This window comes from Bacillus rossius (assembly GCF_032445375.1).
Source record: "Bacillus rossius redtenbacheri isolate Brsri chromosome 4 unlocalized genomic scaffold, Brsri_v3 Brsri_v3_scf4_2, whole genome shotgun sequence".
NCBI classification, from domain to species: domain Eukaryota; kingdom Metazoa; phylum Arthropoda; class Insecta; order Phasmatodea; family Bacillidae; genus Bacillus; species Bacillus rossius.
This window is the reverse complement of record NW_026962011.1, coordinates 38,432,261-38,456,212: the sequence shown is the minus strand read 5'-3', so window position 1 is coordinate 38,456,212 and position 23,952 is coordinate 38,432,261. Positions and strand designations below refer to the sequence as shown.

General features: G+C 39.3%; 1 protein-coding gene across 4 annotated transcripts in view; it reads left to right on the top strand.

Annotated features, from left to right (window-relative positions):
* Window positions 1-3,843: 3,843 nt before the first annotated feature.
* Window positions 3,844-23,952, top strand: part of LOC134541762 (sec1 family domain-containing protein 2-like) — a 29,983-nt gene continuing 9,874 nt past the window's right edge. The window contains exons 1-9 of one of the 4 annotated variants that reach the window (XM_063385417.1): window positions 3,844-3,924; window positions 4,752-4,906; window positions 6,304-6,388; window positions 8,673-8,816; window positions 10,588-10,764; window positions 15,788-15,960; window positions 17,097-17,166; window positions 19,745-19,948; window positions 22,515-22,643. In XM_063385417.1, the coding sequence (XP_063241487.1) occupies window positions 3,892-3,924; window positions 4,752-4,906; window positions 6,304-6,388; window positions 8,673-8,816; window positions 10,588-10,764; window positions 15,788-15,960; window positions 17,097-17,166; window positions 19,745-19,948; window positions 22,515-22,643 (1,170 nt within the window). In that variant the 5' untranslated portion in view covers window positions 3,844-3,891. The other 3 variants (XM_063385418.1, XM_063385416.1, XM_063385419.1) reach the window with 3 other exon arrangements.

Here is a 23,952-nt window from a genome sequence, read left to right as displayed (position 1 = left end):
CGAATGGGAGTGTTTAAAGTTTAATGTGCCTCGAAAAAGTCAAATCGATGGTTGTTCCAATCGAGTGGAAGAGAGATAGATGCGGCGCAAGTGTGCAATGAGTGTAATGTGCGTAACTGGACACTTTCATGCGTGCAGCCGGCGTTCATCAATTTATTAGACGTCCCGTCAAAAGACATGTCTCTATATATCAGTTAATTAAAATTTTATAGAGAAAAACATGCTCTACATATTTTTGCACTAGTAGACTTCTACAAGCCATGATGTTGCCAGCTGGTGAGAACAGTCTCACTGCAACCTTTGTAAGACAGGTGCATACAAGCAAGTATTTACTTGCCACCCAGTGTTTATGTGCACTTGGGTAAAGAATGTATCATTGCCTGAGCTGTCACTATGTATGATCGTAAAAAAAACGGGGGGGGGGGGGGGACTGTATCCGGTCATTCTCCTTGTATTATGCACTAATAAAACGTCATAGCTTGTTCGGCATAAGGAAGAAGTGAGTATGAGGCCAGAGAATTTACACATCTCTACAAATTTGTTTTTCTTCGCTGCCATGTTCTGAACGAAACTAATCACAAAGATGGCATGCCGTGTTTCTACCCTCTGATCATCTGTGAAAACCTGTTGTGTAATTTTTTATGAGCACACTTTACTGTATTCTGGTAATTTTAATCTATTTTAAACGACCTGATGAACACACATTCTTTAAATAACGTCGGATAGTGATTGGTCACGGGTTCGATGGAAACGTATTCCAAACGACATACTCTATCGAATCTAAGTTCGGTGGAGGCAATATGGTAAAGACCTCATCGTGCGCACAGGCATCTGGCCCCGGCCCTGGGTAAATAGCGACAGCTGTGGTCTTGGCAGCTCCAAGCCACCTGCGCCATGCTTCCTGCGTGTGTTTGGTAATGGTAGGAATAACGCAGGCTAAGATTTGCAATAATAAACACTATAGGTTTTATTTTTAAAAGTAGTTTAAATTCAGAACATTTCATTATATTGATAAATTGTTTAGAAATAAATAAATTGACGCCAACCTTTAGTGCTCCTCGAATCCGCACAGACCGCTATGGCTCGTCGCCGCCTCGCCCCGAGCGTGTGCGACGTGAACACACCAGGGTGCAGGGTGGTGCAACGCCTCGAACATAAGCTGCCCCGCCTAATCGACTGTCGCCCGCACGATAGTCGACTACGGGGGTACCATGAGGTGACCTCATTATCTAGACATTGTAATTAACTTTCAGCTCTCTTGAAAACAATCTTAATTGAGTAACGGCTATGGTTAAATGTTATTGTAATTATGGACTTTAGCGCGATCAGGCGGCGCGCATGGCCCGGGATTACTTTTGCACACGACACGTTTTCACGGGAGCGAGGCTTGGGAGTCGTGCGGACGCCATAGCCATCGCCAGTTGATCACCGTCCTCCAAGGAGACTAGTCGCGGGTCGCCCGCGGGGCCTCTTGACCTCCGCCCTTGTCGTTTCTACCGGAATTGCGTGAGTTTTTAAACCCGTCAGCTCCGAGCCTCACGGACAGCCCGGCTAGTTGACCTGAGTTCACCGATAGCCTTACCTAATTTGTGCTCATCACCGGAACTCCCTGTGTTACGTGGATCCCTAAACTGTGTGTAACTTCAATATAGTATTACCTACTTAAATTCCGGAACTGTTTAAGGTTAGTGTAGTGTGAAGTGTGCACGGAACATTAGGGTAGCGCGGCACAAGTCCATCAGAAACGTGGCCTGTAGAGCCCCGCTCCCAGTAAGCGGGCCATGCACGACGCAGCGCATGTATAGCGTACCTTGTAATAAAACACTCTAAATTGAGCCTCCGCACATCTGTTACAACGCCTGTAGCATAGCGTCCCTGGTGGCTAAAACAGCCGGGGGTAACTGGCGGAACGAACCCTACCGCCTGCCGGCCACGAGGCGACGTCACGCCCTGAGCTAAGAGTCTCGGCTACGCACTAGCACGTAGTTAATATTGCTAGTTGGCGCCCAAAAGCAACACCACACCCTTAATATTATCTCGGCAGTAGGCAGAAGGCGTCATAATGTAGGACATACTGTAATGCAAACTACTGACTGGAAAATGTGATGGCTTAAGGATACACATACATTTCCCCTGTGAATAATACAATGTCACAGTCGCCACACGGGAGGTTATCGATATCATGGCCTCAGGGCCTTTCACATCATTGCACTTAACTATAATCATGTGTTCGGACATGCTCGATGCACCCCAGGGGTTTAACCGGGGGGGGGGGGGGGTTAGGGGTTCAAACCCCCCTTAGCACCAAATCTTGATTTAATTTCTTATTCATCACTCAAACAAATTTCATATTAAAATTAATAAAAATTTTACCATTACAATATTTAAATTTAAGTACCGAAAACAGCTAAAATAGCACTATTTTACACCTTAAAATCCAAATTTTCTCGGGGGAGGACCCCCGGACCCACCGCTTTAATACGGGGGGGAGGCCATGCTTCTTAACACCCCCCATACACAAATCCTGGCTACACCACTGATGCACCCGCACTGGCTGAGGCATCGATGGGGCATAGCGAACTGTATGACCAGAGGGATCATTAGGAGTTGATGTCAGTATGAATTATAAGTTCTGTATTTGATACCTTAAGTTTTGTGAATATTTCAAAGACAATGTCTGTCTTTTTTAATGTAATATCCTGCAACTGCAAGCTTTGCACGACAACCCCTCACAGAGAATCTTCATGGAGCTGTCCTTGTCAAATGATTCTTAACCATATTTAAAAAGCCTGATTTGTGTTTGTAATGTAAATAAACATAGTTTATGACTCTGGTGCATCGATCCACTTTACTAAAAATCAAATTATGTGATAGTATTAACAAATTTGCAATTTAATTCTAAACAAAAACAACCAAACATTGAAAACAGAAGCTGTGGGAAATGTGAACATCCTATTATCTTGGCAACACCACTATAGTTGCTATAGCGACTGACTGCAATTTTTATCCACTAAGTACCATCTTGCAAGCAAATGGTTGAAGTGTTAACTAGGTGGGTGGAGAGGAATTTCCGGGGTTCGAAAAGACCATAGAGAGGAACTAAGAATGTCCCGGGGATAAATAATTTTATTGGGCTCCCATCCTGTTATTTAATGTAGGTACAGGTACAGCTTTTCAAATCTCAAAGTTAATAATTTAAAAAATTCTAAAGAATTAAATGTGATGTGTATGTATTGCATTAATCATAATGTTTCCTATGAATTATAATTTTCGTTTTATTGGAGTACAATGCATTAAAATAAATCTCTAAACTTAGTCATATGGTCCTCGGGCTCCTAATATGAAACAATATTTGCTTTGCTGCCTAATCGACAGCTGCTAGTAGCGTGTGAAGGGGGGTGGTAGCATACCCCAACCCTCTGATTATTTGCGCCAGAAAAAACAGTACCCAAAATTGGTGTGTAATTACTAAACATTTTAACATGTTAAATTACACTCCACTTAAATAATACATTATTAATAAATAACTAATGTCCTAGTCATGCTATCATCATTAAATACAAATAATATTTAAAACATGTTAATAAGGTGGGTATTTTCCACCATTGGGACCAAGTAAAACTGGAGTTGAGATAGCAATTAGGTTGGGGCAAGAGGTGTGGTGTTAAATTTGATCACAATTTGCCTCCTGATTTTTAATTTTTTTCATTGTAATGCACAATGGTAATGTTTTTAAAAACACTCATATTATATTAAAATAAAAAAATTTAAAATTTAATACAGTCAACATCGCATTACGAAAGTTTTTTATTTTGTTCGTTTCGTGAAGTCACCAATACATGTTATAGTCCGTTTATTTTATGTTCGTGCAAATCTGGTGTAAATGGTTTAATGGAATTAGGTCTATGCGTCTATGGTTTAAAAGTACAAAAAAAATTCTATTGTTCGAAAAACAACAATATTAGAATAGATTTTATTAATAGTACTATTTATTTATGATTAATGTATTATTTGTATATTTTAATACTTTATAGTTTATAATAAACTTTGAGATTCGTACGCTGTACCTTCTACTTAATTATGGTTGTTCCATTATATCAGTTTTGTCAGTTTTGGTGGAATGAGGTTTGCAAGAAAGTAAAGAAAGCTGTAGTTTTTATTGATAATAATGCCAGCGAATGTCTTCATTGGTCAGGAGGTTATATGACATTGATTAATGCTGGTGCTGTGGCTGTAAAAGAGTTCTCATCATTTGAGGTATGACTGATTTATTCAGTTAATTTTTAAAGTGGCTCATTTTGAGTTCCTCTCATTCTATTTTGTAGCCACGTTAGATGACATTGCGATATTTAAAGTAGTTGAACCGTATTTTTCATGTTTTGATCATTTGGTGGTAATATTCGAAAATAGGGGCTTTTTAGAACGAAAAGAAAAAAAATCTGAAAACATAGTTTTCACACACTACACACGTTCCTAAATTTATCCTGAAGGGATGGTTTCTTAATTCCTACTGGTTCGCGAAAAATAGCAGTTTTAAGCTTACATTACAATACCTGTGTTTTTCACACTGCCTCCGCTTTTCATTTACCCACGATCGTGCATCCCTTGGTTTAGCACATCTGTGGCCAACTGTGGGGAATTAAAAACACTGGCAGAGAAATGTGATATGCGTTTGAAACAGCTTGCAGCAATATCAAGCGCTCTGCGTGGTCCGGCAACAGCGTGTTGGTGTAGCCGTGGGACTGCCGCAGGCCGGGCAGGACGGGCAGAAGAAGGCGGTGTTCATCACCTGCTCGCCAGTGTTTGGCGTCACCAGGACGGTGCTGCGGGACGTCATCCAGGCCAGCAGCTTCGAGTACTGCGTGCTGATCACCGCCGCCCACCCCAGCGTTCACCACTTCCTCAGGTTGCTGGCCTTGTCTGCTAGTCACGAGCTGTGTTTCAAATAGAAAAAAGTATTGATGATGAAAGAGACAGGCAACAAATAAACCAGCAGACAAAACACAACAAAAAATCACTCAAATTCAACTACATGGCGACCATTAATACCAGAGAAGACAATATATGTACACTCACAGAACTTAATTTTAAGTACAGTAAGTCCTCGGTTTACGTCGGGGTTACGTTCCTGAAAACTGCGACGTAAATAGAAACGACGCAAAATGAGCCATGTTTCATGCCACCGGCCGGCCACGGCCCAAGGTCGGCCGGAAGCGCTGGCATACAGACGTGACAACGGGAAATTTTATCAGCAAATGACAACCGACAGCGTGGGAAACAAGTCCAACTAGTACTTCTCAGCTTTATAGAATGGTTATTTAACCAGCTGCTTAATTACCTTTATTGATTGAAATATAAAAACATATATATTGTACATACTGTACGTAAGAGCAGGAAGCGTCCCTCATGATGTATGATAAGATAAGGCGGTGAACGTGTAGCTTATGCTACATAGCATAAATTAACTACCGAAGGAAACAAAGAATTATAAATGAACTATATACAGTGTTTTGGTTAAAATAAAGATTTACGGTCATTGTAAACGACGTTATTGTGAATCGGCGACAACTTAAATTGAAACATGAGTACTCAAACATTAGCGACGTTAATCCGAAACGACGTAAATCGGTACGACGTAAATAGAGGACTTACTGTAGCTGTTTTTTTTAATACCTCCTTAAAGAACCCTTGAAAAGTCCATCTAAGAAGATATTAGCAATTTTTGTTGGCCTCACAAATAGTTGCAAGGCTACTGAGGATAAGTTGGATTCGAATTTGAAAAATTACCGGATCGTACCATAATTATCGTACACACCTTAAAAACACAGAAATTCCTTTGTGCAACAACAGCCTAAGTCAGTTCCTTATATTAATGTGTATAAAACAGAAAAAAAATTATATATACATGTTCATGAACTTAAACGTGTTAATAAAATGATTTGCAAGACCGTTCTTCAAAATTAAATGGAAACATAAATATTTAATTTGGATAAGTAAGATTTGAAACCGAGATTCAAATTTGAAAACAAGAAGCATAATTTTGATATATAAAAATAAACTAGGCTATGGTGCAACATTCGGCTTGGTGCAAACGTTTGAGACCCTTGGTTACACCACACAACCTTCAGAATTAGGGGATATGGCACCATTTGTTACCACAAAGGGGGGCTTAAGTAACCAAGGCTTGGAAAGAAAAATAAAAAAATGTGCAGACCACCCAAGTAAACAAAAATCCCTTAACATTGGTGTGAAGCGAAGCAGGAATCCGAGTGCTTCCATTATGCCAATAATGTTGATGTGCAGGCACGGGGGTCCTCGGGAGGGGGTCGGCGAGATGGCGGCCTTCCACGACCTTGAGGAGGAGATGCTGCAGTGGATGGGCAACATGGCAAGTAGGCAGCACTTTCATGGGCGTCGCAACCGGGGGGGACACGTCCCCCAATAATAAAAGTCTTCAATTTCGTCCCCTCCAATAATACATTTAGTTTCGTAGTTATATTATTAATATGATTTCTGTGATATAACCCACTTGTTGCGCATGGTGCATTTAGTCCAATCGTGGTAATGTGAGCACTGTGTTTTTACAAATTTGTTCTCTGAAAATATTTTTTATAAAAAATAAATTATATATTGCAATTGCAACCAACTATAATAATAATATTTAGGAAAGAAAAATGCCTAAAAAACACCTTTTTGCACTTTCAAACCCCAAATTTTCCCAGGGGAGGATCCACGGATCCCTCGCTTTTTTCCCAGGGGATGGATATTCCTCAACAACTAAATCAATTGCAGTCCCCCCCCCAAAAAATATATCCTTGCGACGCCCATGGCACTTTTCCAACCACCGCCAAGGAGATGACCACGGCCTGACTAGAGGAGGTGATCCTGTGGCTTTTCACCTTATGGACCACACCCAGTTCTGAACAAGTAGAGGCATCCCACAAGTGAACACTCTGCGACTCACCAGCTAGAAGCTCTTAGCACTCAGCCAAGTTATATCTGCTATACAGCATCAGGAAATAAACATGCAGGCATTTTTGTGAAATTACAAAATTATTGTTTTGTTAACATCTGTTGTAAGGAGAATTTTTAAAGTTAAATTCTAATCAAAGTTCTTTTTTTATAAAAAAAATCTATTTGCATCTAGTTGAATAGTGAAAACTGATAAAAAAATACACAAAACACAACTTATTATGTACATATTTAAAATGCAAACTACTCCTTCAACATAGTCTTTGAAACAAAACATAAATTTATTAGGCTTAGATAGAGTATGTTGGGCACATGAATATCAAGCATCTTTATTTTTAGAGATAAATACATTCAAAACAGCTTAAAATTACAGCAAATTCGGCTAAGTTGTTTGTCAGGGTAAAATTTTATTAATTGTCAACAAACTCAGTTGAGTAGAACATTTAAAACAATATCTTAGGACTTCTGGCCTTGTGTGTGCATATCTCATCATTTTCAGTGTTAGTTTATAAATAATGGAAATGTATATTTCGCCCAAAATATTGTTAACATATTAGTTCAAGGCTTTAAGTATAATTTAAAACACTTTAAAAGCCATAGGGTACGCAACAAAAGTATTTTTATCACGGTGGCGTTACTAAGAAAAATTGTAATGGTTTCTCAAAATGGCGTACATGTTAAGATGCTGTAATGTACCCACCTTATATTACTCGTAATTGGTCCACAGTGAGTGATAACTTAATAACTTTACGTGTTTCTTACAGTAAAGACTTATGAGCGAAGTTGCTGTCATTAAAAGTGCAGATATACACTTTTACTGCAATATTACGCTTGCATCAGACACAGCTGATGCAGAAGTTGGGTCCTTCTAAGCTGGACCTGATATTTTTTAACATTCCAATAACCATCATTCACTGTGTTTGGCACGTAAAAACTCCTTCAAAGTTCAGAGCACAACATTGCCAAAACATCGGTGAAATTCAGAAATCTTAGAAAAAACTGTTATAAATGGTCATAAAATTTGTAACATTTGGTTAATGTAATAAGTACTGTTTGTTGCCAAATGTCACAAAATAAATAATAAATAACATTTGTAGCACAATACAGTTTAAAAAATGTTTCTCACTGGTAAACAAACAAAACAGTTTGTGGCTTGTTGCCTTAACAATTGTAAATAATATAGTAAATAAACCCGTTGTTAGCACTTTTAAGGGTGGAATTCTGTGTTTATAAATAGCTTAGTATTTAAGTTAACCAAAGATGTTACTAATATAAAAGTTTCATTAAAATATGTCAAGTAAATAGTTATCATCAGTTGATGCTGGAACAGACAGAAAATAATTTTATAAACTTTATTTTTGTGTGATAAATTATTTTAATAGCCATTCCCAATTATTTTTAATCATTTCATCAAACAGTTTTACTATTATCATAGATATAGTTTTATATATATTTTGTAGTTTAACTTAACATAAGAACAGTGTTCCACCCTAGAACCTGAAGTAAATAGTGCAACAAAAATTAAAGTAATAAAATTTAGTTTGTGAAAATAAAATCCTCTTATTTATTACCTACTTTACTTACAAGATAATACTAAAAAAAATGTTCACATGGTATTTGTGCATATCAAGCAAGATTCATAGAATACAAATCTTTGCTTGACATGTTTAATATGTAGTATGTAATACTGTTTGTTTTAGAACTTCACTGTGGAGGTGTTTTACTTCCCAATCTTCGTCATTCAAGTGATGGAGTCCGTGTTCCTCACACCACCTTTCGCCAGTCTGTTCCCCACTGTCGACAGCGACCTTTCATACCTCAAGCAGCACAAGTCTGTGAATAGGGTATGAATGGGTTTGTACACTCCTCACCTCTCTTCAGACTGGTATTCATTAGTCAGATCATTTTTACAGAAAATTTGATTCAAAAGCTTTTAGTGCTCTATTTTTGTCTCTGTTACCGGTGTGTGCATTCTCAAGGTTGACGTTGTTACCACTCACCACCTCCGGCTAGCTCAAAATTAGGTGATGAGTGGAACATACAGGTTAGCAGGTCACGTAAAAATACATACGCAATATTTGAAAAGTCAAAATATATTCAGAACAGAACAAACAAATATTAAACTGTATTTTCAGAAAGGAGAAAAACACGGAGCCATCGCCCAAACAACGACCGCTCGGCCCGGCGCTCGGACAATGACTAACTTTACAGCCTTCCTTCCCTTTGTGCGGGCAGTGTCCTGGGCTCGCTGACGTAATTTTCAGCCAATCACGGCGCATGGCAACAGAGGCTTCCATGAAATGCTTACCTACTTCTGTTCCCACGACGCAGCGATTTTCTCTCTTTCTCACACTCTCGTGACCGTGACTCACACGCCTAGCATGTGAAACAAATCCTTGGTCGTGGAAAAATTAAGGATAATTACGTTAGCACCTTCCCACACAAAGACTGCAAAAAAAAACTTAAAAACTAAACTTATGCATTTTAAAAATAAAAACAATAAACTCAGAGAATTACAATTACAATAACCTCGAAAAGGAAAAACTTTACATCTAACCTGAAAATAGACAAAAATATTTTTAACCAATGATTATTACTTGATTGCATGAGGAAGGCTGTACCTAATCTGGGTTGTTACGTCCCTGAATGACATGCATCCGTCTAACCTACTCATTAGCTGTTAAGAACGTTGGCCATATTTAATGGTTTCGATGAATAGCTTGGACTGATATAACAATTTATAATATTGTATTTTTTTTTTTTTGTTTAGTAAATATTTTAAGTTTAGATGATTAACTTTCTTAGACTTAAAGTAAAAATATTTGAATTAGTTCAGAAATAATTTGGAAAGCTGTAGGTGTTACAGTGGTTGAGATTTTTTTTATTTAATTTTTTAATGATTTTATAGGAAGAAGATGATTGAAAAGTGTGTTCAGTCACATTCAGGGGAAGCCCCGGGTGAGGGGAGGGAAAAGTCTTGAGAGGTCATTACTAGGGGCATGTGTTTCGAGACCAGCCGAGAGTTAAAAAAATGCTGTAGCATCGCCTGTGCTTTGCGATTTTTTTTGTTTCTTTCGGGTACATTTTCCCGCTGTTACACAGATCGATCACAGCCATTCACAGCGGAAAAGCAAACGTGTGTCCTGAATGTCTCGGCAATTATAAGGCAATAAGGCAATTGCTTCTCTCGCAGGCTGTCGCCAATCATAAGGAAGGAACCGCGTGCATGGGTGTACTTCATTGCAGTCTATTGAGCGTGAACAATTTTCAGCGAAAAGTACATGCCCCTAGCTGTACGCTACCTCTCCCCTCCCCGCAGGGGCGCAACAATGTGGGGGGGGGGGGGGGGGCAAGCGTATTTTGCCCCCCCTCTGAACCTTGAAGTGGGGGCAAACGGGGGCAAAGAAAGTGCTGTGTAATCAATTTTTAGATAATAAAACTGCTTAAATAGCACCATTTTCCACCTTGAAATACAAATTTTTCCCGGGGGAGGACCCACCGCTTCAATAGGGGGGGATCCATGATTCTTTATAAAAAGGTATATTGCCCCCCCCTTTGGAAATTTAGTTGTTGCGCCCCTGCCTCCCCGTGTGACGTTCCCCGTCGCGACGGCAGGCCGGGGACCAGGTGTGGCCGCCGGAGCTGCAGGCGGGGGCGCGCCACCTGGTGAGCTGCCTGCACAGCCTGCTGGCGCAGTGGGACGCCTGCGAGGACCTGTACAGCCTGGGCCACTTCAGCGGGCTGCTGGCCGCCCAGCTGGAGGCTCTCCCCGCGGCCGTCGCCCGCCGACGCGTGCGTACCCCCGCCTGTCCCTTCGCTTGCCCCAATCCTGGGTGGTGGTCATTCGATCAGATTTCATTCTCCAACCTGCCATCGCTAGAGACCCGGAAATTTCGTGGATTCCTCCGGCCTCAGGATAGAAAATCAAAGTTATATAGGTGTGCTCGACCCACGCTTACTTTCCCAATTGGTTGATTTCTTAGCGAGAACATTTTTTATCCTTGTTATCTGGCACTACCTGATTCGCTTACTTCTCTCCCCCTGCTGGGCATCGTTGGCTCGCGGTCGTAGAGGGGCGTGTCCAGACAACTGTGTGCCGATCGTGAACACACGGCGCGAGAAGGTGTGAAGGTTTGCATTCTAGCTTGCGGACTAAATGAATCAGCGGAATTTCCGGGTCTCTAGTCATCGCTCTGTAACAACAGGACTTCTGTCCTCCTCACTTGTTAAACTGTATAATTAAACGATTCATTACATAATTTAATTTAAAAAAATAAGTTTTTAAAACAAACATCTCTATATTAGTAACACTCTGGTTTAGTGAAAATATGTAACTGGATTATTTTTATTTAAATGTTAACAGTATTTAAAAGAACTCAAACACAAGAGTTTGATATTACTAACTGGAAGGTGTTGCTTTATTACAGTTTAACTTATGATGTAGACTTAATTCTGGAGTCATCCCTGGCAAATCAGAATTTTTCTGATCAATTTTACTACCAGTAAAGTAAAATATTAAAATATTTTGAAATTAATTTTACAAACTTACTAAAAAGTTGGGAGAGAAGTTATGAGTTCAGATAATTGGTACCTAAATAGTATAATAAATATCAATATTAAATTATTTTTAAGAATAAACATAACTCACATGAGGGTGTTTTCAAAACCTTTTCTGCAAGTTTTGCAGACATGAATAAATATATTACATTTGCCGGCGTACTTTGAGACCAGTTGCTTGTACTGGGAAAAAGATTGTCTTCTTCATGATCATGCTTGAGTGCAACCGATATCATGTCCATTATATTTAGCTATTCTCATGAACATAATCAAAATAATACTACAGAACATGTGGATTGATTGATATTTTACTCATAACATGCAAAACTATTAACGCCATGTCTCGTGTACAGTGTACATACTGGAAAGAGAAAAAAAAACTGTCATCCCGTGAGTTTTGAAGGTCAAACGAATGCTAACAGCCAAATATTATGTTAGAACTGTTCACTAGCGCAAACAGAAATTTGGATATTTGGTGAGATTGTTTATTTGCCAGTTCCAACATCTGCTACAGATATCCGTACGTTAATATTATTTTAGGGGATTTAGTTCAATGTTTCATTGGCAAAGAAACAAAATAAAAAAAAGTATCCACCACTTCCACTAACTGTGCCACAATTTTTTTTCCCCACCATCTCATGTTATTTGTTCTTATTTTTGATAAGTGTTCAGGGGTTTAAATTAAAAAAAAAAATTATTTAAGCTGTAGGCAGTCTGTTTGCCTGCAGCTACTGTGGCCAGACGCAGCTCTCTTTCCCATGCTGTGCCAGCAACGGGTCAGATTTTTCCCGCCTGGCTGCACGTTCTGTCTCCAGTGCCCCATGCAAAGACCATGCTTTCTCATTGCATTAAGACGATGGCTACATGCCCGGGTGGCACCTGTGTTTTTTGGGGTTCCTAGCTACGAATGAAATTAATCCAAAGCAATAGAAAATGCTTTTTTTTTTTGTCATTGCAGAATAATTGGCAAACTGAGTAAACACCAAAATAGCAAGGAAAGGAAGTAATTGATATTTTATTTTTCAAGACAAGAGTGCCAACAGATATGTACCTGCAAATGTTACGTACTTTTGATTTGTGTAGCTAATACACAGTGTTAGCCAGCACTAGTATTCTAGCACACTTACATTGTGAACATTGCATACAATCTGCAGCGTGGGGGTATCCAGTTAAGCATACCACCAGGGTGCATCCATGCGCCACCAAACACTCCTACTGATTATCCTACTCATGCAAGCGAAGTGTATGGGGGCACAAGAAAATCGTGTGTGGGGTCTTTGCTAGAAAAGACAGTTAAGCAGAAAGTGATAAATCATAAATACAAATAAAGAACATGAGTCGCACTCAACAACGTTATAATTTCGCAAACTTAACACATATACATACACTGTCAACGGATTCGATGCCAGCTAGAGGCATGTGCGTAGCAAATACAAATTAGCATACATTTAATGAAGTTTATTCCCTTCACAATGATTTTCACTCCTTATGTCTTTACTGAGTCCTTACTTATGGAAAAGACTAGGGTGAACCTTGTGCCCAATGTACTCTGATTCAACAAACAAACTACTACTGCGTATCTCTTACAGTCGTACGAAACAACAAGCAACAAGCAACAAGTTAATATTCTTTCTCTCTCTCCGTTACAAGTTGAATTTCCTAGGCATGCCCTGGATCATGCAGTATAAAACAGTCGCCTCTGACAATGGGGATAGACATTTTCTCAATTTCTGTGCGAAATTATTACTCAGTTACCACACACTATAAGAGAGGAGAGAAACCAATATTCAAGTATACGTGCGTACGCATTACGTTACGGCCCGGAGGCGAGCGAAGACCAAAATCATAGTGAACATTATGTCATTACACACGTGATTCACAAGACGTACGTTGCTGTTAACAACTTGAGGAACTGACTCAATATACATACAGACTATACGAGCGGTCCAAACACGTGTAGGGGCAAGGAATTATGTACTACAAAATAAACCAACACCTAATATAACGTTAATTGTGCACTCCTCGAAAAAAACATATTAAATATCTATTACTCATAGAGAGCGTAGTCCCGCGGACAGAAATGCAAGCCCAAGAGAGAAGCGAGGGATCGGTTACATGGTTTGTTACAGCTACAATTTTCAGTGGGTCTCGTCATGATGACATTCACTGCCAAGGCTAGGTAAGCGTAATACAGAGAAGTGCTCAAACAAAATATGCTAGATCACGGGGGGTATGCCTTAACCAAATGGCTCCGGTCGGGGGTACAGCTGGGAGGAAAAGAAAGAGGGCAAAATCGAGGCAAAACGATGCGTAAAATTACGTCATACGGAGCTGAAAGCTCTTATGAAAAACAAAATACAAGGGCGGCATCGGGCACTTAACGTGCTTACTTCTAAACCAAAAGCAATCAAAGCGTGGTCTGGATGCCGTTGAAATAAGTTAAGAGTCCACTGCCGACAATGCAAGTCGCGCAGCAACTAAAATCAAAACCACATGCAGGAGGGAGTAAGCAAATGCTTCCAGCAGGAAGAAGAAACAAAAGAAAATATTACACAGAAAATAAATTAAGTGAAGGTCAAAGTCAAAAGGGATGGCTACATGAAAATCAAGGCTGGCAAGCATATTTAATATTTACGTTACTCGCACGGCCATCGTGTGCACACACTAACTCCGTCTCCTGAAGAATTTTACCTAGACGAGCTGCCCCTCGACCGGGCCAGAGACGACCTGCTTCCACCAAGAGAGACCCACGAAATAGACAATTAAGAGTTATACGCGCTCATTTATACTATTCGCTAGATGGCGTTGCAGTCGCTACAATTGAGGAGAGGCTAGGGGGAAAGAAAGGGAAGGGGAAATTGGCACCTTGAGGCGGAGAGGGGTTAAGAGGGGAGAAGGAAAGGAAGGCTGCGGCACGGAGATGACGTCACAGAAGCGCGGCGGGCGCTTCAAATCCAATTTGAACAATTCACATTTATGGTATAGCAGTGATTGTAAACAAAAACATATGTTAATTGTAAAGTAGTTTCACATGTTAAACTTCACAGATGGAATAAATGTTTGAATAGTTAGGTTTTTAAAAACTTTTTGGCATTTATTAATTTTATGAAAGCGAACATTATGAGCTGGAAATGCTTTATTCATGAAATGTTATAAACACAAAGTAAATACATTATTATTATGAGGGACATGTTGGGACTTAAGAACATATGTTATAAGCAGGAACATTATAACAGAGTTCTACTGTATTAATATTATTATTGAGCATTCCAAAAAAGCAAACAGAGTGTGACCATTTAATTAATTTTAGTAACCTACTTTATTCAAACAAAAAATATGCAATACAAATAAAAACTAAATACATATTTTCACAAGTGAATCCTAAGCCTCCAAACTCCAATGGTTTAAAACTTTGCAACAAACGTCGAACTTCACGTCAGACATGAAGCTTGAAATAAAACAAATAAAATATTTCCCAGCGAAGTCAAATAAAATATTAAAAATAGCTTTGATTGTTTCGCTAAGTCGAAGCTTCGCACAAACCTACAAAGTGTACTGACATTCGATAATTAGGGACAAGATTATATGGCGATTTGCGTTAAAACCAAAATAACACCGAAAAGCATGTCAAAAAACCACATAACACCAAAATGTGAGGTATACACCATATAACACTGAAATGCAAGTTATGTATCATGGAATTAAGTAGTATTTAACCAAAACTTAATTTAAATCATAAAAAAGTATTCTTTTAATGTTTGAAATTCAAGGAATGTCTTTTCCCCAACAAAAAATTGTACGAAAAGGACATGGATCAAAAAAATTAATTGAATTTTTTTATTGTAAATCTCTCATTGAATCACATAGAAACGACCAAATGTTCGCTAATTTATTTTTAATGTTCTGAATGTACGTTTTAGACCAATTTAATACAGATTATTTTATCGTAAAAATGCAGCATGTAATTTTGACCACTATTTTGGTGGAGTAAGTATTAAAAACATCTTTTATACAAATAAAAACAATAACACCGAAACATTCTCTTTTAGAAACCAAATTTGACTAAAAATAAAACCATAAAATCTTGTCTCTATTGATGATACAGCTAAATCGGTAATTCGACGTGGTGGTAACGCTGAACGATGTGCAGTTATGAATGTTTGACCGGTCCGTGCGTGTACTACTCGGAGCAGTTTGCAGCGCCGTTGGGGCCCCCGGGCCGGCGGGGAGTGACGGGCGGTGGTCGTTGCGTCCTCAGGCGGCGGGGCAGCGCTGCTCCCTGATCCTGGTCGACCGCACGCTCGACCTGGCGACCGCGGCCAGCCACGACTCTGAAGCGCTGCTCGACCGCGTCCTGGCCGTGCTGCCGCGCCTGCCCGGCCACGGCAACGATGTGGCAGTCGATATGTCCCCCCTCTGCGCCGCGCAGGCGTACGTGCTGAAACACTCCATCTTGCGTTCAACCCCTTTGTTTTATAGTGACATACCACTTTGTGATACCACTTTGAAAAAAATGTTACTATTCGCAATGTTTCAGTGGTTATTGCTGAAATACCTCGCGTAAGCCTTCTTGCTGCTAATCTGGTGATCATAACAAGAACAAGCAACATTTGCTGCTTCAATTTTTCCTTCCGCCACGTCTGCTAAAAGTTACACAATAGATATAATTTATTTTTAATATATTTGTGTGTGCCTCAAAGGGTTTTAAACAGTTTCTATGTTGTGACAATATTTTGCTATATGGAAACGTGTTTGATGTGTTTGCTTTTCGTGGGGAAAATGTGAAAGTAATTTACGTTTGTGAAGTGTATTATATTTTTAAAATTCAACTTGGTAAATTGACGTACATTAATTTTTAAATGTCAGTTACAATATTATGAATATTTATTTTTTGCAATTTCAAGCAGTTAGTATTTTTTATTGTTCATTGTGGCAGCCATGATCTAAATAAATCAACCATTCCTAAATTTCTGTGGTGGTGATTTTATTTATTTACGATGTATTAAATTCAAGAACGTTATTAAAACTCAGGATGTTTTAAGTTTTATATGAACAGCAGACACACTTAGTTAAGAAATTATGCAACTTCAAAGTTTGTAGTACTACGAAAAGTGAAAAGGGTACTCATGAATTTTTAGGTTATGGCAGACACATTAATTTTTCAGTAATATCGGCCAAAAATTGACAAGCATATTGTGAATTGGCAGAAATGCAGATTCATCTAAAATATCGGGAAAATCTGCTTCTGCCGATTTGTATTGGTACAGCTCTATCTAGATGCTGACTGAAGTCTCTGGTCTGATGGTGTGTAAAATAGAGCTGGGAGCAATCGGTCCATTTCATTTTCATTGGTTACTTCTCATGCGAAAACTAAAGTATTTGCTTAGTACACAGGTTATTTCTTTAATGATACATTCCATATATTGTATCACTAGAATAATGAGGACATATATATGTTACTTTAGGAATCAACAGACTTGAGGAACCAATAATTTCATAAATAATTATCACACTTGAGAATACAATTTTGCCACTAGATGTTAAACTGTTCGTATTTTTCCTCACAGGAAAAACACCGTTCAGAATCCAGTTATTCCACCGGGCTGTCTGTTTCATCCAGAAGAGCAGTGTCTAGAGGTAAGTCAAATTGAAGTGCTTGTAGCATTAAATATATTCAATCTACATAAAACCCCTCAAGACTATTTTAGGCAAACCTAATTATGCTATTTTTTATGCAAACAGTATATTATTAAGCCCATCCAAGAAGTGTTACTTGTTAATGGGTGTGTGATTGAAAAATACATATATAGCAACTGAAGAATTGCTTGTTCGCTGACCTCTAGGATGGACTTCATACTCCTGTTTGTACTCATGCAAATGTTAACTGGCAAGCTGTGTGATAACAAAGTACCGTATTTACTCGCATATAGGTCGCGGAAATTTTACCAGATTTGATGGGGAAAAAATGAAGTGCGACCTATATGTGAAGAAAAAATTTTTAAAAATTTTTGAGGAATTTTTTTTGCAATATTTTGCTCTAAAATGCGAACAAGAAGTTTATATAGGTATAGGCAAATTTATTTACAATGTACACATACAGCGAAACCCTATTCTTACGTTACCGTTATTTACGTTTTCCCGTTATTTGCACTATATTTTTCAGGTCCCGTTTAGTTCCCATTTAGTCCAATACAATACTTTCACGCAAATTACGACTCAAAAATAGAATCCATCCCGCTATTTACGTCACGTAACAACCATAAACAACCAGAAAATACCGTGGGTACTTTAAGAGTAGATAAGATTAGCTATTAGGCCTAAAAACATCGTGAAAAACGTAATGTTTATAGTCGGCAATGAACATTTTAAATCACAAAATATACATATTTTATAACATGAAAAGTTGCTTTTATTTCTAAACATGTAATAATTTAAGCCTAGGCGTGTAAAAGTCCGAGTAATTATAGCAGGAGACAATCTAAAATGCACGAAGGAAAAACGTAAACTCACGAATGTTTAAACGTGGCTGCTTGTAAGTTCTGATACTGTATTTATGTCACAACTTAGCCGAAATACTGGTACGAGACATAACCTTCACAAGATAAAATAAGCGGAGTCTTGGTAACTGTTTTATACGTATTTTATAATTTCGGAAGTATTGTACAGTTGACGCATATTTTTTAAACTAACAATTTATTTCTGGGGATCGTAATTAATTAATTATTGGTATCACGACATCAAGATGGACGTAAACTTGAACATGTCACGGCAGCGAGAAAACTGGTGCGTATACCAATAAACTGGTATTAGAACTGGACAAAACTGGTACACGGGAGCTAAGCTCGCATCTATTGGCTGGCTGCTGATGCAAGGTCACGAGTCTGGGCGGAGCGTTGAGTGAGTTATACTGCGCATGCGCAGCTCAGTGAACAAAGAGAGCCAGCAGGCGCGCCGTAACAGCAGATGATCGAGTACAATGACCTTTCTCCGCGCACGGCGCACGGCGCGGTAATGAATTACCGGTGCGACCTATATGGGGGGAATCTTAAATACCAAATTCAAGACCTCAAATTATGGGTGCGACCTATCTGCGGTGGCGACCTATGTGCGAGTAAATACGGTACGTACATATGTACTTGTTTTGCAGATATTTCATTAGCTTGGAGTCCTTCAGATGAACTTTGTCCCAACCCTAGCCTCTAGTGCAGGGATTATCAACCTGTGAGTAGTGAGAGTAGTGAGGGCCAGACACAAAAATGTGTACCTTACAAAGTCTCCTATTAGGCAGTTTGATTTGTGATACAACCTAAGTACAGCCAGCTGAGCATTATGTCAGTGAATTCACAGTACTTAATTCTCTATAGTTCTCTAGCAATTGAAAATAGTATTTTATAAATTAAAGTTTTTATTTCAGTTTATTGAGCCAGAATGCAAGTATGCCAGGCCAATGGTTTGCCACCATTGCTATAATGAAATGAATCTGTTAAAAGACCCACCTAGTCAAGAGGTGTATTTGTGTTATTGAGGCAAACTGATAATTAATTGTTTCTAGTGCTGTATACCCTCAATGCGTGCAACTATGAAATTTGAGTGGTGACCATAGGATTGTATGGTGGGGAGATGAAGATAAAGTTGTAATGCAAGTCCCTCAAGTGATTTCTGGAATTTGTGCTGGGTGGTTCATGCCTGAATATTATTCTGGAAACTCAGATTTTAGTCATTTTCACTCTAAAAATATGGAAACAGAACTAGGTATTCATCCGCTCTCAGCACGTTCTTGAATGTTTTCATAAACAGGTACCACTCAAATATTTTGAGCAGTTTGTTAATTGCATGGTTTCTTCTGTAACTCTGCACTTAGTATTTGTGTGCAGGTAGGCTGTAATAGTTATTAGTAGAAACCCGGAAAATTCGTGGGTTCAATGACCTCCAGGATAAAATCCAATATCCTGTACACACTCGGGCAAATGCCAACTGTTCATTGGCTGCTGACTTGTGAGTCGTCTCGACTGGGTGGCCTGTGATTCGACACTTCTATGAGTGAGGGTCTCTAATTGGCCCTCAGTCCTCCAGATTAACAGTGAACCAATGACAGAAGCAGCACTAAGGTATAATTATATTAATTTTAGCATAACACTAAATGAACCCGCGAAATTTTCGGGTCTCTAGTTATTAGGTGACTTGTTGAAGCTGACTGGAACGCACCTGCCGACAGGTGTTTGAGTGGCTGGTGGGGCGGCCGCAGAAGGACGTGCTGGCGGGCCTCCACCAGCGCCTGGCGGCCCGGGCCCCGGCCGGACGTGACGACACCCCGGGGAGCAGGCTGGCCACCCGCGTCACCCCCTCGTCCCTGGAGAAGCAGGTCGCCTCCTTCCGCTCCCACCCGGACAAGATCGCTCAGTGCTCCGGGCTCCTCCAGGTACCACGGCCGTCCCGAGAGGTGACGAGGGGCAGCGTCGGTTGAAGCTGGCCACCTGACCGGGAAAATCTGGAAACCTGGAATTAGTCGTAAATATATTTGTCGCTGGGAATTTTTGAAAGCCGTGGGGGAATCACCTGTATGTCTAGCAGGTTGAAAAGAGCTTAATTGAAAAACTGCTCGCTACTGGCAAACCTCGCAGGGGTGGCAGATGTGACATGTGACATAGGTTGCAGCGGAATGTCCATTGACTGAGGGGGGAGGGGGAAGCCTGTCGCTCAGTTTCTTTCTTCCCTCGTTTCTTTTTTTACTTTTATTTTTGAAGATTTTCACGGGTGGTAATAGTAAGCAGACGCCAAGACTGAAAACTAACACCGTGATTTGATACGTGAAAGACTGGAGAATTTCATTTTCAGGATAAAACAAAAAAATAAAAATTCTTTGAACATAAAAAGCTAGACCTGTGGATAGAGTTATAAAGTCTTACAGAATTTTTTTATTGTTCGCATTTTTATTTTATGTAATGTTAAATGTGTGATGTTAAATATTAAATGGTTTGTTTGGGTTTACCTATTAGCTCTGATGAAACCAAAATTGTTTTTTTTATTAACGTAGTAAATTACATGAAATTTTTCAGAAAAATGACTAACAAAAACATCCGCCACATTTTGTAATGTTGAAAAATTCAGGTTTGACCCTGCTTGAAAATTAATTTTATTTCAATATATCTGTGATAGTATAAAATGTTGGAAATATTACTGATTTGCAGAAAATTTTAAGGTATATTATTTTAAATTAAAATTTTAAACAAAAAAATTATTGTATTTTAATGGACTTACTGCTCTGGATAATAGAAAATGCCAAATTGTACAATGTAAAATATAATCTCATGCAGCATTGCTAGTTACATAAATTGAAAGAAAGAAAAATAGAAACATTTAACTGCTTAAAATAAAGTACATGTCTAGAAAAAATATATTACAGTGTGTATGTAATAATGGTAAAATTAATTTAAGTTTAGGTAACTTTTTATAAAGTTAATATCAAATATGTGTACAGTAGAATCCCGCCGATGCGACCCCCCTCTGATGCGTCCATTCCGTTTATACGACCGTTTTTTGAGAAACCGTGAAAAATTTGAGCAGAGAAAGTCGAAAATTTGAGTAAAATCGGCTGAAAAACAAGTCTGTTACACTTTGTTGGGCGCTATGTGTTCACGTTTATCTTGGCGAGCGCTGTACTGTAAGCAGGCAGGCATACAAAAGACAGCTAAAAATAGATACCACCCCTCTAGACTGTCCACGCTGGCCAATACCGGTAAACTGCTGCCATCACCTGATAGCATCTATGCGCTCGTCTTTTGCCGTCCCGGTCCAGTTTGACGATTGTGACTCGTTTTTGAATTTACACTGACTCGTGGATTCGTGAAAATGAGTATAAAGCGAGCCAGTTTGTCGCTAATGAAAAATTATGAGATTGTCCAGCAAGTGGATAAGAAGACAATTTCCAAGACGAAGATAGCACAGCAATATGGCATTCCGAAGTCTACTCTCTTCACGATTCTTAAAAAGAGAGAAGAAATTATAAATGCAGTACAGAAGGAAGGCAACAATTTGCAATTGAAAAATTTGAGGGGTGCGACGTATTAGGTGCTTCAAGTGTGCATGAGAGATAAGATAAAGAAGGTGAAGAGGGCGAGACCTGCCAGCCAATATATTTGTGGGAGGGGGAGACAGAGATAAAAGAGAGCGAGCCTGAACGCACGCACACACGCACTCACTCACTCACTCACTCACTCACTCACTCACTCACTCACTCACTCACTCACTCACGCACGCACGCTTGCACGCATGGTGCATGCTCATTGCTCAGTCACAAAGTAGTGTTGAAGGCTGACCGAGATTGCCCGAGCCTGAAAAGTTTGGAAAATTATCCACCCGAGCCCACCCGAAGTCAAATTTCGCCTCCCCAAGTCGGCAAACTTTACTTTGCTACGTTCCATCGTCAGCCAGTGAATAAAATACAAGTGTCTGTGTCGCCAGACAGTGGCGACTGGCGAGTAGATGCGTGAGCAGCCAGCAGTTCCGCTCTCCTTCCCCTCACTTACCCGTCCCCACGTGTTTTTATTTATTTTTTACGCTGTGAAGGGATGTGGAAAAGATAATTGCTTGAGCTGTAAACATCGCTGACAAGGGCGGGAGCGCATCCTGTCGGTCTGTCGCTGTGATTATCTACTCCAAAAACATGTCACAGCATTTCAGGATAGCATTGCTCTTATATCTTTCGTTTATAGCCTAATGTTTTCTACCTGATCCACACAAGTTCCGTCGCCATGTTTTGAACGGAAATAACCACCAGCCGGCTAGCATAGCCGAACTCACAAAGGCAATTTTTTTATGTAATATATTTGGCGGAGGGGGAGGGGGGGGGTAAAAATTTGCCCGAATTCTCTATTGCGACCATTCCGTTTATAAGTCCGTTTTCCGGAAACTGTGAGGGGTCGCATCAGCGGGATTCTACTGTATGTAATTTTCCTGTAAAATGACATTGAAAGAGGTGTGTGCAGCAAACGCTGGCGGTAACGCAGACCCTGAGGTCGGCTCGGCTGGCGGAGCTGGCGGGAATAGTCAGCACGGAGAAGCTGCTGCTACAGAACCTGTGTGTGGGGGGGGACACCGGGGCGGTGCTGGCTCAGGTAGGCGTCCTCGCAGGCAGCTGCGGGAAACTCCTGGCTTATCCTTCATGGTTGTGCTTGTATGAATGTGTGTTTTTGGGTTTTTGCTCATGATTTAAAAATATATTCATAATATAACCATGGGTAATTTTTTATAAATAATTTGGTCAATGCAATGAATAATTATTTAATAATTCTTAGAAACTGAATAAAGCCAATTTATCGATCATGAATTGTGGGGGATAACTTTTTTAATTAAACTTGTGTATGTTGCCTTTGTTGCTAAACTGTTTTTTGTATGACATTCATAATTCTTTAAATAATTTTTTTTAATACGTGTAGGAACCTGATATTATCCTTATATAATATCCTAAATATGAAAAGAACCATGGCAAAGGCCATATATAAATGCTTTATTTAAAATTGTATAACGCACAATATCATGCAGCCAGTTCATGGCTAGGGTTGAAGTTGGACTGTACTCAAAAACATCAAATAACACAATTGTAAAGTGATAAAACCATTTATACGCTATTAACTATAATTAGTACATTTTTGATTCAATTTAAATAACTGGAAAAAAAATTCAAAATTATAGATGGACAATAATTCCTGAAACTACCCTTTTACCGATGTTCAAAGAGGTAGCAGTTCATGAATGTGAACAGTAAATTTATTCCGTTAAATTTTAAAATACAAATAAAATCTACAAAAAAACTTTAAAATATTTTATTCTCTTAAAATACAGTTATTTAGTTTCTCTGGCCCAGTAACGTAGGTTCTTGCAAAAATTTAACAATGGTCAGGATTATTTCCGCTAGCAAAATTTTGAAGTACATTTCATTGTGTGATTTTTTTTTTAATCTATATATTTATTTGAAAATAAACATATTTTGTGTATCATCTAAACACCTCGTACCACAGTACTCCACTAATCACAAGCCACCAATACCGTATTTACTCGTGTATAGCGCGCCCTCGTGTATAGCGCGCACCACGATTTTTGCATCAAATTCCAAAGAAAAAAAATTTTTTTTTTCCCGTAAATAAATTGTACTAACATTTTGTGGTACCTGTTAAGTAATTACGTATGAAACAAATGATAATTTAAATTGATGTGTGGTGATGCGTCAGGAAAATACTTAAACTCTGCTGTGTAGACGCAAGATAATGAAGCGCTGTATCGTCACAACTGGTACGTGGGCGGGAGGAAGAGAGGCAGGCAGGAATGTGACACGGAGTAGATGACTCACCGGTAGCAGCTGCGACGAAGCGAAGGAAGTGGGAGGGGGACTGGTGTCAACATTCTCTCTCTCTCTCTCTCTCTCTC